Source organism: Portunus trituberculatus, chromosome 19 (genome assembly GCF_017591435.1).
Source record: "Portunus trituberculatus isolate SZX2019 chromosome 19, ASM1759143v1, whole genome shotgun sequence".
Lineage (NCBI taxonomy): Eukaryota > Metazoa > Arthropoda > Malacostraca > Decapoda > Portunidae > Portunus > Portunus trituberculatus.
The window spans coordinates 42,501-58,608 of record NC_059273.1 but is presented as its reverse complement, the minus strand read 5'-3'; the positions used below and the strand labels follow the sequence as shown (position 1 = coordinate 58,608).

General features: G+C 38.2%; 1 protein-coding gene across 1 annotated transcript in view; it reads left to right on the top strand.

The window, feature by feature from the left end:
• The first annotated feature begins 676 nt into the window (after positions 1-676).
• Positions 677-16,108, top strand: part of LOC123506064 (alpha-protein kinase 1-like) — a 49,552-nt gene continuing 34,120 nt past the window's right edge. Inside the window, 8 exon segments of the mRNA XM_045257914.1 lie at positions 677-926; positions 1,922-2,072; positions 2,352-2,438; positions 4,453-4,642; positions 6,537-6,657; positions 12,531-12,830; positions 14,317-14,839; positions 14,841-15,174. Coding sequence (XP_045113849.1) covers positions 709-926; positions 1,922-2,072; positions 2,352-2,438; positions 4,453-4,642; positions 6,537-6,657; positions 12,531-12,830; positions 14,317-14,839; positions 14,841-15,174 — 1,924 coding nt within the window. The 5' untranslated portion in view covers positions 677-708.

Genomic DNA, 16,108 nt, shown 5'->3' with positions numbered 1-16,108 from the left:
CTTCCCCTCCACCTCCTCCTCCTCCTCCTCCTCCTCCTCCTCCTCCTCCTCCTCCTCCTCCTCCTCCTCCTCCTCCTCCTCCTCCTCCCACATCTAAACATTCGTCGGTGTGTGGTTGGGATATGGGTACTACTACTACTACTACTACTACTACTACTACTACTACTACTACTACTACTACTACTACTACTACTACTACTACTACTACCACTACTACTATGGGTGCGTGATAACGACTTTCCAGATGCGCTAAAACTGAATTTTGCAGATTTTCATAAGTGTGCAATGATGCCTAAACACGATAACGGAGGTTTAGGTGTATAAGAAAAATTATAAAATGGAACATGCTTTTAACTCCTTGAACAGTAGTTGGTACTTGCCCCCTTGTTACTGCCAGTTACTCTCATGATATTCTAGGTTTTGAAGGTGTAGGAAGACCACTATGGAATATGGAACACTGAAAGACCACTTTATTGACTTTGGAATGATGTTATTGTGATAATTTAAACCTTTTCATTTTAATATCTTGTAACTGTTACATAGCCACAGGAACCTTGTCTCGTGTGACTTATTACTCAAATTTCTTTTCATAAGTATTTATGAATTTTGTTCTGTCTATAAGGCATTGCATGGAATACTTGTGTCAATGATTCTAATGTGGCAAATTTTGCAACAGGTGATCCACTATCTGATACAGGATCACAAGACATGTCGGTGCTAAACATAAGTGAGGACATGGTGGAATGCCCCCTTTGTATGGAACCTCTAGAGATGGATGACTTGAATTTCTTCCCCTGCACATGTGGCTATCAAATATGTCGATTCTGCTGGCACCGGATTCGGACAGATGAAAATGGCCTCTGTCCAGCTTGTCGGAAGGCATACCCGGAGAACCCTGCAGACTTCAAGCCTTTGTCGCATGAAGAGTATGTGTTCCTTGCTTTTTTTTTTGGATAACTGACTCCTTAGTTGTTCTTTTTTAGGATTAAGATAATATTTGCTTAATATGATTGACACAATATCAGGTTAGGTTAGGTTTAGTTTGTATTAATAACTCGTTGAGTTTTGCTTTGTATTCATCTTTGTTTTGGATGGAATGATGCTTTCAGTTGAATTGGCAGATGATACTATAGTGCATCCACTCTATGAAATCCATTCAGGGCAGGGCACATTCTGGAATTCCCATGAGTGCGACGTTGCCAGTTCAACTCCCAATTATCAGATTAAGAACCGACCCACCACCCATCTGTTAATCTCTCTCTCTCTCTCTCTCTCTCTCTCTCTCTCTCTCTCTCTCTCTCTCTCTCTCTCTCTCTCTCTCTCTCTTATTATTATTATTATTATTATTATTATTTAGGTAGTGTGGAAAAAGTCGAAATGAATAATGATAAATAATACTCCGGCCTTAGTTTTGGTCCATTTCTCTCAAACTTTCAGAAAACCCCTTTTGTGTGTGTGTGTGTATATATATATATATATATATATATATATATATATATATATATATATATATATATATATATATATATATGGCGGAAACCTGCCAACCTGGCAACTCTGGCCTGGCCTGACTTGACCCAGCAGAGAGATGAAAGGGGACACCACCACCACCACCAACGTGGCAACTAGGGAAAAAAACGCTGCCACATGCCATAGAATTTATACAAATCGTCGTTATCATCGTAAACATAGACACTCATTGTACTGTGTAACTTCCTTTACTATACACGCAATACATAAAATATCACTTTCAAACAGCATATGGATGATAAATAAGAGAGAGATGCATGTACAAAGGTTGATTTGGCAGCATGGCTAGTTGTAAACGACCATACCTATCCCACCCTGAACGGACTTCATAGAGTGGAAAGACTATAGCTGAATGCAATAATCATAGTTGTAATGTACCTTGACATCTTAGCCTACAGCGAATAAAGCAAGAAAAACGGCAGAAGGATGCACAGCGTAAACAGAAGGTAACAGAGAACCGGAAGCATTTGGCCAACGTGCGAGTAGTTCAAAAGAATCTAGTGTTTGTGGTGGGTCTGTCGGCACGGTTAGCTGATGCTGAGGTAAGTTTTGCACTCTCTCTCTCTCTCTCTCTCTCTCTCTCTCTCTCTCTCTCTCTCTCTCTCTCTCTCTCTCTCTCTCTCTCTCTCTCTCTCCATGACTATATTATCTTTTGTCTTATCATACTGAGATATTAAGTATTTTTTGCAATTCTGTATTAAGAATTTGATATAGTGATCACACTTCCAGTCATGACAGAAGAATGAATAGTAACAGCTTATAAGATTAAGACTATAATTGTATATGTTTTTAAATGAAAATAACTCTTACATGTTTTTCAGACTTTAAAAAAGCAGGACTACTTTGGAAAATTTGGGAAAATACACAAAGTGGTAATAAATCACAGCACCAGCTATGCTGGATCTCAGGTAAGTATATTTATTCTTTGTTCTTCAGATGATGAAAATGTATATGTAATTTCTTGAGGTTTGTCAAATTCGTCTCCTGTCTTGTGAGAAATCTGTAACCATTGTAGAATACAGTGGAACCTTGAGTTATGAGAATCTACTAGCTGGTCCATTAATTTCCTTTGTCTTGTGAGCCAAAATTCAAGTTGCTAGGTAGCTCCAGTTGCTAGTGTTTTGTGATTTTTGTGCAGTCACTTACCCAAATTTCTTTTGTCTGACCATGGATCCTAAGCAAGTAGCACTGTAATGACACATGCTTAACTCACTTCCAAAACACTAAAAAGGAAGATGAGATGAACCTCTTTGGACAGCTATTTTGTGAAATGTTGTGCAGATGAAAAAGTGGAAAGTTTGGCAAAAAAGGCAAAATCAAGGAAGAAAATTAAGTTCAGCAAAAAAAATGTAAAAAAAAAAAATGTAGCAATTAAGTTTGACAGTAAAGTGTATTATTAAGAGTGTAATGAATAGGCTGAATTAATCAATTATTTGGGACTATATGGTAAAAGAAAGTAGCTGAAAAAAATAGGAAGCAAAACAAACTTCTCCCCTTTATCCACCTATGTCCTCCACCCCTTACCTTTGGCAGCAGCATCTGTAAGCCCAAATTGTCTGAGCTCCAAGGTGAATACTTTATAAAACCAGTTTACTTATATACATTCTCTTTTGTTACGTTTTGTTGTGTTTATACAGGATTTGTTATTTACAAATACCTTTTTCTTATCTGAAAACATGTAAAAAAAATAATGGTGTATTTTGAGTAGCTGCAATAGATTAATGGAATTTCAATTAATTTTAATGGAAAAAAAATATTTGATTTACGAGCAAATTGAGATATGAGCTCTGTCACTGAATGAATTCAACTCATAAGTCAAAGTACCACAATAAATATACATATCCCTAGTTTGGTAGTGACAATATGGCACTTGGTATTTTAATAACCCATGATAATATGTATTAACACCAACATAATTGTGTGCACTTAAAATATAACAGTATTAGTTATTTCATTTGATGTCACTCATGTCTTTCAAAACAGCATTTTTTTATTAAGGTCTCATGCTCTCTTTGTAATCCTCATTGTATATGAAGTCCACTTGGGTATAATGTTTTAACAGCTTATTAAAGAAGCAAATGCATACAATATTTCAAATGAACTTATAATTACTTAATTGGTGACATATAAGACAGTATTGTTCATTAGGAATTGATGACACATAAGACAGCATTGTTTATTAGGCCTGATTTGCAATTGCTACCAGTGGAAGGATCTTCAAAATGTACAGCAGTGGTTCCCAAACTTTTTCGAATTGCCATTCCCTTGGCCTCCACTCGCACTACTGGAGCATCCTCCCCACATAAACAAACAACTGAATACAATTATGAGTAACTTAAGGCTAATACATCTTTACTAGCTCTTACGAGTAGCTACAGTAGCACTGAGTGACCATTCCCACCTCTAGCTCTCAATTCTCTTGTGTGTACCTAATTGCTTTATGTCCAGTAGAGAGGTGGCAAGTTCAATAATCATGAGTATAATGGTACAGTAATCACATTTATATAGTTTTAAGATGGTTTGATTTCTGATGTATGGACATTGATAATAATAGTATGTCTTTAGATTCATTAATAACAAAATTGGAAATTTTCAGTAACAATATTGGATTGATTATAATGTTCTGGCATCCCCCTTCCACCCCTTTATCCTTACCGTCTTCCTGAGTCCTTCCAACGTTCACATGAGGGCGATACCGTCCACTTTGAGACCTGATATACAATAGTGATTAAATTAATTTATTGCTTCAAAAAGTGCAGCATCTAGATACTCAAAATGCTTCAAAATTGCATCATGTGTATGAATTTGATGCATTAGAGTAACTAAACTATAAAAGTATATTTGTGTCAGCTTTTGCTATAGAAAAATATAGAAATTTTATGCCTGAATATCTCTAAGCATGTTTTGTTGGACACTGTGCAGGGGCCGAGTGCATCAGCATATGTGACTTATCAGCGAGCAGAGGACACCTTGAGAGCCATCCAGGCGGTAAACAACATCCATGTTGATGGCCGAACCTTGAAAGCCTCTCTGGGTACCACTAAATATTGCTCCCATTTTATGAAGAATCAGCCATGTCCTAAGCCAGACTGCATGTACCTTCATGAATTAGGTAAAGTACTCAACATTATTACATTTATATACTCATTAATGACATCATGTCTGTCAGAAGTTTTGCTGCCATCATCATCTGTGCATGACATCAGTTTTCAATGATTATTCATATGTAGGTCTGCATTCTCAAATTCTTCAGTGAAATCATGAAATTGGAGAGCCTTGAAGTATGTGGATATAACCACCATAGAAAAAAAAAAAAAAAAAAAAAAAAAATATATATATATATATATATATATATATATATATATATATATATATATATATATATATATTCTATGCTTTTAGTGAATAAATTTGACTTTTCTGCCGAAAATCTATCTCTTGCAAAGACAATCCTGGTGATGACAAGCATTTAGTCGCTATCTTCATGACTTACCAAATTTTGTTGAGACTATGACAGCTACATTGATTAACCCCAGTTGAAGTGAGGCAATTTTTAATGATCTTAGTCTCAATTTTACTTTAAAGATAGTTCTTATGGCAATTATTTCTTATTTCTTTAATTTTTTATGTAGTATATGTTTATTGTATTTATTTATTTACTTTATTTATTTATTTTTGAGTGAAGTATTTTTGAATGAAGCCATCCAAGTTGGACTGAGACTGATTCTTAGCTGTGATTAGGCTGTGATTCAATGCTTTGCTGTAGTGAGCCAACTTTGTTATTGATTTTCTCTCTCTCTCTCTCTCTTTCTCTCTCTCTCTCTCTCTCTCTCTCTCTCTCTCTCTCTCTCTCTCTCTCTCTCTCTCTCTCTCTCTCTCTCTCTCTCTCTCTCTCTCTCTCTCTCTCTCTCTCTCTCTCTCCTGTGTATGATGGCAAACCAACCAAGGACAAAAAAAAATATAAAGAGAAGGCCCACTGAGGTGCCAGTTCCTAAACAAGTCAAAGGAAAGGAGACTCCTTGACTTTTTTTTTTTTTTTTTTTTTTTTTTTTTTTTTTTTTTAGTATAAATCTTGAGTGAAGAGTGTATGTGTAGCTAGGTGCATATAGTTATGCATGCAGAAAGAGAGTTGTCTTTAGAGGACAGGCTGTGACTGCCCCTTTTTGTTGTGAGATACAAAGGGAAATATTCAGTGAGGTCATAGCTGGCTTTAATGATAAATTCATAGTACCTTCTGAACCAGTGCTGTTAGACCTCTCTGGAAGTAATTATCATTTCGGCAGGTGTCTACTGCCTCCTCCTCCCAGACAACAAAACATAGTAGCTCAGTTCACCAAGAGTGGCTTGATGTCAAGCATCTCCATAGAGGCTTTATTTTTTCAGCTCAACAGCTAAGTCATCCTGAAGACACACCTATACCATGTCTTGTCTTCCTTGTATAGAATATAAGTTTATAGTTGCATTTTTTAGTTTGCCAGCTATGTTGCTGATGATGGGGAGATTTCTACACCTATTTCAGTTTGCTAACTTTATTGCTGTTAGCATGGTAGTGTTTCTTTACTTACAAAGAAACACCACAATCCCATATCAATGAGGTGGTGTTCTGTAGTGCACTTTTGGTGACCATTAAATGTTTTGAGTTAAGTGAATACAGAAGTTTTGAACTCATGGATGTGAGTGGAGGAACCTGCTCCACCATCGCCATCATCAATGGTGTTCTCCTCCACAGCTAAATTGGTAGTATGTTTTAAGAACTCATTCCTCCTGTCTGTATTGCAACAACTCATAATTGTTAAACTAAGACACTTTAGTATTGGGAATATAGAGACAAAAGAAAATGCACAAATATAAAAAAATGAACTTGTAAATATGGAATTTATCTCTCAAAGTACAATGAAAATTAAGGCAAAATGCAAGTCTAGCCAAGATGTATCATGGTGTCATTAATTGTTATGTTTGGTTCTAATGTAATTTTTCTCTCTTGTTGATATATTTATTTCTTGCAGGAGATGAATCAGCTAGTTTTACAAAAGAAGAAATGCAGCAAGGGAAACATCAGGAGTTTGAAAAGAAGCTTCAGGACTTATACTTAGGAAATCCAGCAAATTCAACAAACGAAAAGAATAAGTAAGTAGAATGAGAAATGTGTAGGACAAAGATTGTTATTTCAGTAAAATATTCAGTTCTATAATGCATTATATGATATATCATATAAAGAAGCAAAGTTTGCTCCTTCTGGATCAGTAAGAGGAGGGGTATAGCTGCCTAGTGGTCAGTGAATAGTTGATGGTGGCTGGTGATTGCTTGACAGAATCCAAGAGAAGCTTGTCAGAAGATAATGGGAAATGGGTTGATCACACTCATGTTTCCTTAAATACAGTTGTAAGCTTCATGTAAATTACCACTATATTTACATGAATTTATTTATTTGGAATGGTTAAAAGAATCAGCATTTATACTTGACTCATTGCCAATACTGGCCATATGATTTCTCAGTAACAACACTTATTTTTCTTTACAAGGGAAAGGAGACTGGCCAAGGGCAACAAAAAATGGAGACAAAAGGCTCACTGGATTACCAGTTTCCTTAGAGTTATTAAGAGTTATCCAAAAGTAAGGAACAAATGTCTTGATACCTCCCTCTTAACAACCCCTTCGCGCCGGATGTTAAAAAAGCCCGCCTGTATGATATACGGGTGGTAGTGCCGCACGCCCGAGGGAAACTCATGCAAGCTTGTCATACTTGTCGTCTTTGTGTATTATGCTGCTATTTTTTAGTCATTATATCACCGTTGAAGAGGAAAGTGGTCGCTTCTCTCTTTGGAGAAAAAGAGAGAGAGAGTGAGTGTGACATTTGCTAATATTTTAGACACAAGCGGGACACATGTAGCTTATCTTTCGAGAGGAAGAGGGGGAGGGAGGGAAGGGAGAGGGAAACGAAGGGAGAGAGAGAGAGAGAGATTAGAAAATTTGTTTTTGTATTTTGTGTGTGTGTGTGTGTGTGTGTGTATGTATGTAATAATAATAATAATATACGGTTTATTAATTAGGCAATGTAAAAAATTACACTGAAAATGTACAAGGGGGGGGGACATTAAAACAATGAACTGAAATGCTTAACCTAACTATGGATCTAACTTAACCTAGAATTCACTTATTAATTTACTTATTTATTTAAGGCTCGCACAATAGTGGGCACCGCGCTAAGTCGGTACCGATGGATGACGCAGCATGTGTGTGTGTGTGTGTTTTCACGAATGTTACAAGGCGGGACGCATGTAACTTATCTTTCAAGAGGGAGATGGGGAGGGAGGGAATGGAGAGAGAGAGAGAGAGAGAGAGAGAGAGAGATGGGAACAGTCTATGCCATTGGGTAATTTTAGACACAAGGCGGGACGCATGTAGCTTGTGTGGAGACAAGGATGGTGGGAGGAGCACTAGGATTTCAAGGACAGCATACGGTGTGTGTAGTTGGTATCCAACACACTATACGGGACAACTGAACTGAAGAAAGCTCAGAAAAGAAATATGACGTCTACGTAGGCGTCACCGTATTTGCTACTGGGGCTTCATGACGCCCACATAGGCGTCACCGTATTGAAGAGGTTAAAAAAAAAAAAAAAGTCATTGTAGGAAGATGGAAATAAAGTAATAGGCAGAGAGTCAAAGTTTACAAGAGGAAGATATGAATGAGTAAGTACTGGTTAACTTTTGTATGAAAGAGCTGGAGAGAATAGGGGTGAGAGGAAGAAGAAAGCCTTGAGTAGCAAGGCTACAGGAGAAGGGGGAGGCATACAGTTAGCAAGATCAGTAGAATAGTTAGCATGAAAATAGCAACAAATGATAGCAAGAGATGCAACATTCTGGCAGTGAGAAAGAGGCTAAAGACAGGCAGTAAGAGGACGGGGAGTTGATGAGATGAAAAGCTTTTGATTCCACCCTATCTAACAAAACTGTGTGAGTGGAAGCCTCCAAACATGCAGAGAATATTCCATACAAAGACAGATAAGACCCATTTCCAGAGTTAGCAGTTGGAGGGGTGAGAAAAACTGGCAGAGACACCTCAGAATGCCTAACTTCATAGAAGCCATTTTAGCAAGAGATGAGATGAAATGAGAAGTTTCCAGTTTAGATTATGAGTAAAGGACAGACCTAGGATATTCAGTGTAGAAGATGGGGACAGCTAAGTGTCATTGAAGAAGGTTGTGTCATGTTGATAGATGGAGGAATTGAGTTTTTGAGGTATTGAACATTGCTAAGTTTTCTCTGTCCCAATCAGAAATCTTAGAAATATCAGAAGTCAGGCTTTCTGTGGCATCCCTGCATGGTCTGTTGACTTCCTAAAGGGTTGGTCATTGCTGAAAAAAATAGAAAAATTTAGGGTTGTATCATCAGTGTAGGAGTGGATAGGGCAAGAAGTTTGGTTAAGATGAATAAAAGAGAGAGGGAGGGTGACAGGACAAAACCCTGAGGAACACCAATTCTCATAGATGTAGAAGAACAGTGGTTGTCTATCATGGCTGCAATAGAACAGTCTGAAAGGAAACTTGAAATAAAGTGGCAGAACAAAGAATAGAAACAGTAGGAGGGCAGTTTTGAAATAAAAGCTTTGTGCCAGACTCTTATCAGAAGCTTTTGATATATCTAATGCAGCAGCAAAAGTTTCACCGAAATCTCTAAAAGAGGATGACCAAGACTCAGTAAGGAAAGCCAGAAGATCACATGTAAAGCGGCCTTGATGGAAGCCCTACTGGCAATCGGACAGAAGATTGTGAAGCGACAGATGTTTGGGAATCTTCCTATTGAGGATAGATTTTGAAAACTAGACAAACAAGAAATTAAAGCTATAGGATGGTAGTTTGAGGTATTAGAATGGTCACCATTGCATTGCCGAGGAATGCAGGAAATTATAGTGCACGAAAAGGAAATTAAAAGATTATTAGATAACTTAGATGTCAAAAAAGCAATGTGGCCAGATGGTGTATCAGTCTGGGTGCTTAAAGAATGTAAAAGAGCAGCTGTTAAATCCAATTTGGGAAATGATTATAAGTTCATTAAATGAAAAATGGAAGAGAGCCAATGTAATACAGATATTTACAGGAGGAAAGGCAACTGAGCCATTAAATTACAGACCGTTGTCACTTACAGGTGTTGTGGGGAAGTTATGCAAAATAGTTATCCAAGAAAAATGGGTTACACATCTGAAAATAGAACAAGTTATATCAAATAGACAAGTTTGATTCATGATAAGATGGTCTTGTGTGTCAAATTTATCAAATTTTTACTCAAGAGTAATAGAAGGACTGGAAAGCAGATTTGGATGGGTGGACACAATATACTTGGATATAAAAAAAAGGCTTTTGATAAAGTCCCTAATGGCAGACTACTTTGGAAACTAGAGACAAGAACTGTGATCAGAGAAACATACTTATCTTGGGGTAAAATAACAAGTGGAGTGCCACAAGGGTAAGTGTTAGCCCTCATTATGTTCCAGATATATGTAAATGACATTCACAATGGGTAAACAGATATTAATTTGTTTGCTGATGATGGAAAACTGCTAAGAGTAATCAAAACCCGAGAGGACTATTTGCTGTTGCAGGAAGATGTTAACAAAATCTATGAGTGGAGTAAGAAGTGGAAATTGGAGTTCAGTGCCAAAAAATGTCTTGTAATGGAACTAGGAAAGAGTAAGAGAAGACCGGTATGGAACTATATGATGAGAGATGAAGACTAAAGAGGAAAAAGATCTAGGAGTTGATTTTACAGGAAAATCTGAACCCCTAAAAACATGTATGTAAGATATTTGGATTACCATATAAAATGTTGACTAATATAAGAGTGGCATTTCAGTTCATGGACAAAGATATGATGAAAAAAAATTATATATATAACAAGCATGGTACGTCCTAAGCTGGAATATGCAGCAGTGGTGCGGTCACCAAGCTCTAAAAAAAGATATAAGAAGGTTAGAATGGATTCAGAAGATAGCTACAAAGATAGTGCTGAAACTAAGGGACATAACTTATGAAAGAAGCCTGAAGGAAATTTGACTGCCAACCTTACAAGATAGAAGAGAATGAGGAGACCTAATAACAATGTATAACAGAGTAAATAGCATTGAAAAGATAGACAAGGAGAACCTGGTGCTGGTGACAGAAGAAGTTAGAAGGACAAGAGGACATGTAAAGAAGATTAGGATGAGGCAATGTGTGAAAAATTTTGGAAAATACACCTCATATAACAGTGTAAAAGTGGAATGCAGTGAGTGATGAAGTTGTTACAGCACATAATGTGCATAATTTTAAAGAAAAATTGGATAAATGGAGACAGGACACCGAACCCTGCTCAAATCCTGTACAATACAACTAGGTAAATACGCCGAGTCCCAGGAGCGGCGAGGCAAATGGGCAAGCCTCTTAATGTGTATCCCCTGTTCACCTAGCAGCAATTAGGTATGGGATGTAACTTTTTTTTTTTTTTTTTTTTTTTTTTTTTAGGGAAGAGGGCCAGCCAAGGGCAAAAAAAAGAAAGTTAGAAAAAAGCCCACTTGAGCGCTGGCTCTCCAAAGAGTACAAAAAGTGCCAAAACCGTCAGCCAGAATTAGGGGAACAAATGCCTCGATACCTCCCTCTTAAAAGAAGACAAGTTGTAGGAATTTGGAAATACAGATGCAGGGAGGGAGTTCCAGAGTTTACCAGTGAAAGGGATGAATGATTGAGCGTACTGGTTAACTCTTGCATTAGAGAGTTGGACAGAATAGGGATGAGAGGAAGAAGAAAGCCTTGTGCAGCGTGGCCGCAGGAGGAGGGGAGGCATGCAGTTAGCAAGATCAGTAGAACAGTTACCATGAAAATAGCGGGGGTTGTGGCCTCACTTTCCCAGTGTGTGGAGTGTGTTGTGGCCTGATGATTGATCTGTGAGCTCTGAGCTCATTCCATAATGGAGAAGGCTGACTGGGTGACCAGTAGGCAACCGTGGTGAATTACACACACACACGCACACACGCACACACACACACACACACACACACACACACACACACACACACACACACACACACACATGCACATGCACACACACACACACACACGCACTGCCTGGTCTCAGACCTATCCCAAGATCGGAAATAATGCGCTCTGAGCTCGTTCCGTAGGGTAACGTCTGGCTGTCTCTTCAGAGACTGCAGCAGATCAAACAGTGAATTACACACACACACACACACACACAGGAGTATGGTGGAGAGGGAGATGACAGGGTGAAGCTCTGATCACAGGGGGAGACAGGACATGGACCAGGTGGGGAAAGTCAAGTGGGTGAAACCGAAAAGCATAATATTTTTTAAGGGATTTAACCAATCAAAGGAAAACTGAAACCTTAACCTGCTGTGGGACTATCAATTGTTGCTATTGAGAATTAATATGGGCAGGATTGGCAAGGATTCAAAAGTACTGGCATCTGTACATCGTGGTTAAATATCACATTACTGTATGTAATGCCAAGTCATGTGATTGTATCTTAAAAAAAAAAAAACATGAATCAAACTGTTTGACAAACTGATTCTTCAACCACAGTTTACCATGTGAGCATTAAGTGACCTATCTTTGACATTTTGATTCTGCACTTCTTCATCTTTCTTCTGTCCTTGTGTATTCACCTAGTTGTGTGTGTGTGTGTGTAAGCTGTCATGACTAATGTTTAAGCTGCTTGTGTGACACCAATAGTGAAAAAGAATGATCAAAAGTGCAGAATTTTAGCAGATAATGTGTGAAGTCAGGACAGTAAGAATGTAGAACTACTCAAAACTCTTAATCACAAAACTTGATGGTACAAAATTATGGAAGGTATTCTATACTCTGATTGCTTTTTGAAGAAGATAGTAGCTGATGGATTTCTACTTAACTCTTTGCTTCTTTTCACCAAAATTTTTCCTCACATGTTATACTCTCACAATATTATTGCCTGCATTGTAATCACATGCATCTCTGTGGTTTTCCCAGTACTCCTGCACCACCAACACAAGCCAATAGCTCAGGAAGTGGAAATTCCAGTAAAAAAGGCTCATCAGGAGGGGGTAAGGAGAACAGTGCCCCCAAAATGTTGCAGGACACCCACACTTCAGCTCCAAGCACAGGAGAGGCCTGGCCTTGCCTAGCAACAGCTACGAAGGAAGGAAAAAAGTCTAAATCTAGCAGAGCAGACAGAAGCAATGGCTCAGCAAGGCACACCCCAACAGATGAACATAATAATAATAACAATAGTAATAATAATAATAATAACAACAACATCGTCAGTAAAAGGTAAATTTCATGAATGACAAATAGTATTTCAGTTGTATATATATATATATATATATATATATATATATATATATATATATATATATATATATATATATATATATATATATTGACAGTGATTTATGATATGCCTCAATAACTTTAGTGGTGATGATAAATTATTAGAAAAATAATTACAGTACTACTATTAATATTCTTTGAATCAGACATCTGTATATGTAGCATATTCTTCTGCCACATACTGATAATGATAGTAATAACAACAACAACAATGTCAGTAAAAGGTAAATTTTTATTAATGGCAAATAGTATTGCAATTATATATCTTTATTTATTGAAAGTGATTTATGATATGCTTCAATAGCTTTAGTGGTGATGATAAAGCATCAAAATAATTACAGTAATATTGCTAATACTATTTTTTATATCAGACATTTATTAATGTAGCATATTCTTCTGTCACATATCCTCTACAAGTGCCAAACTCATGCTAATCTTTAGTGACCTGTGAGGTGACGTTTGATTTTTCAGTGATAATTATTATAGTTGATGAAGTTACAATTTGATTTTGTTCTTTGACTGGGAGTGATATGGTTTGCTTTGTAGGTTGATTTTTATTGTTCCCAAATTAGTTCTTGTGTGACTGTATGTGAAATTTACTTTGATATAGGTTTCTGTGGTATGGATTGCCTTGTGGCTTCAGTGATGTAAATGAGGTGTTGTAGAGTGATCAAGTGTGGTGGAGACTTAAATAGCTGGAGTGAAGTGTGTCATGATATAGGTTTGTGTCCATTGTATGGCAGGGTGCTTTGTGTAGTGTGGTGTAGTTGAATGGGATGTGCGGCATGGGGTAGAGAGTGAGATGTGAGTTATGATATTGTTAGTTGAATTAGGTGTGATGTGACTCAGTCAGTGTGATAGGTTGTTGTGGGTAATTGGTTTATGGTGAGATGCATTTGTATGATGTGAGTGGGCATGATACAAGTAGTGTAGCTAGGTGTGGTATGGCTTTGTGGTGTGGCTGAATTCTTTGTTATTAGTATCATATGTCAGATCAGGTGAAACCAAATATGTTTTTGGCAAAGCAGGATGACCAAATTAAGTTGTAAATTTAACTCTTGTCAGTGTGTAATTCCTAAATGATTGATACCCCTTGAGACCATAATCAAATGAATAATTGTCCTTGAATTAATTTGTGTTTGGCACTTGCTTTAAGATCTCTAATTTGTTTCTTGAATCCAAAGACTGTCTTTGGATAGTTAATATGTTAAGATATGGTATGTTAAGAGATGTTTGACCTTCACAGACCCTTCCTAATGTAAATTAAATTGTGTAATCACATCCAAACCCATGGTAAAAATGTGTCCCAGTACTGAAGGGGTTAAGCTAATTTGATGTTCCTTAACTTAAGGTGGGACCAGAAACATTTAGATTATTGTCTTTTAATGTTGGTAATGTGTCACTCATTTTGACAATTTTATTTCAGGGGGAGTAAAGAAAGAGAAAGATCAGGCAATACGAGTAGTAGCAGCAGTAGTAGTAATATCAGCACAAATGGTATCAGCAGCAGCAGCAGCAGCAGCAGCAGTAATGGACTTGGGGTTGACATGATGAGTCACAGTGTTAGCCCTGTGGCCACTTCTTCACCATCTTCAGGCCAAGAAAGCTGCACATCCTCCGCCTCCACCACTCCTCCTCCATCATTTGATGGTGCCATTATCTCCTCCTCCCCTCCATGTTCTTCTCCTGTGCCAGTGTCATGTGTGCAGGGGCTGTGCCAAGACGAGTCCTCTCCCTTGCCCACTCCTCCTTCCTCCCTCTCCTCCTCCTCGGAACCTTCCTCCTCACTCTCCTTACCACAGCAGTTCTCCCGTTCAGCTGCTACTGTTTCCTTGTTCTCAGACAACAACAACAGTTTTTTCTCATCTGGGCCAGCGCTTCCTCTTCAGCGAACATCACCTCCCCTTCCTTCAGCCTCAACCTCTCCTCATCAGCAGCAGCAGCAGCAGCAACAACAACAACAACAACACACAGCAGCAGCAGCAGCAGCAGCAGCAGCAGCAGCAGCAGTACCACCACCACCACCACCAACAACAACAACAACAACAACAACACCACCCCCACCACCACAATCTCCACCATCAACAGCAACAACAGCAGCAGCAACAACAACAACAACAACAGCAACAACAACAGCCAAAGCAGCCAAATCAACAGCAGCAGCAACAAAATCAACAGCAGCCACAGCAACAACAGCAGCAGACACTACAGCAACCAGCCCAGCCATCATTACACAGCAATCCTGTTAGCAGCAGCCACCAGCACACTCGTGGGAGTACACCAGGTGAGACAGGAACATGTGTGTGAAAAGGATTATTTACCAAACTTTAGATGTTGCAATTGGTATTGTCTGATTTAAGGAGAAAGGTATGTATATTTCAGAGAGAGGTGAAGAGAGTGTTGATAAGTAATAACAGATTACTTGCATATATCTAGGAATGTAGAAGGGGAATTGATTGATGTGACAGTGTTGAGAGAGAAAATTTAGATATACACTTAACCCTCCGTTATCGTGCCCTTCCATTATCGCGTTTAGGCGTTACCACACAGTTATGAAAATCTGCAAAATTCAGTTTTAGTGCATCTGGAAAGTCGTTATCTCGCACCCGCAGTAGTAGAAATAGTAGTAGAAGTAGTAGTACTACCCATATCCCAACCACACACTGACAAATGTTTTAGATGGGGGAGGAGGAGGAGGAAGATGTGGAGTGGGAGAAAGATGATGATCATGAGGAGGAGGAGCCAGCAGCCAATCATCGTTGTGTATTCACGTCACATGATTTGAATAAGGGAGCTGATTGGTTCTGGTCATTCTGCTCACCATCACCACCACCGCCATCCTTCAATCTCACACATGGTGTTCTGTTGTTCAGAGCTGGTTTTTTTAGGAAAATTTCTGGGTTGAGGCACCAATTTATTTATTTCCTATTTATTCTTCACTTCCATTATCGCGTTTTCCACTATCGCTCAGTTTTTTTAGGCACCAGAGGGTTAGGTGAATAGGCAACCCCCGCTTAACGAACATTCACACAACCAAATTTTGCTACAACGAACGTTTCCTTTTACTACCATCTGCTCATTTAACAAACACTAAACTCGCTTTAACAAAAGTTTATCCAGGTAATGTTTCCCAAATTTGAAAGCCCCACTGTATCACACAAGCTGACAAGCTTTTGAATATATCAGCGCCTCTCGTGGACAAAAGGCGCACCACTCAC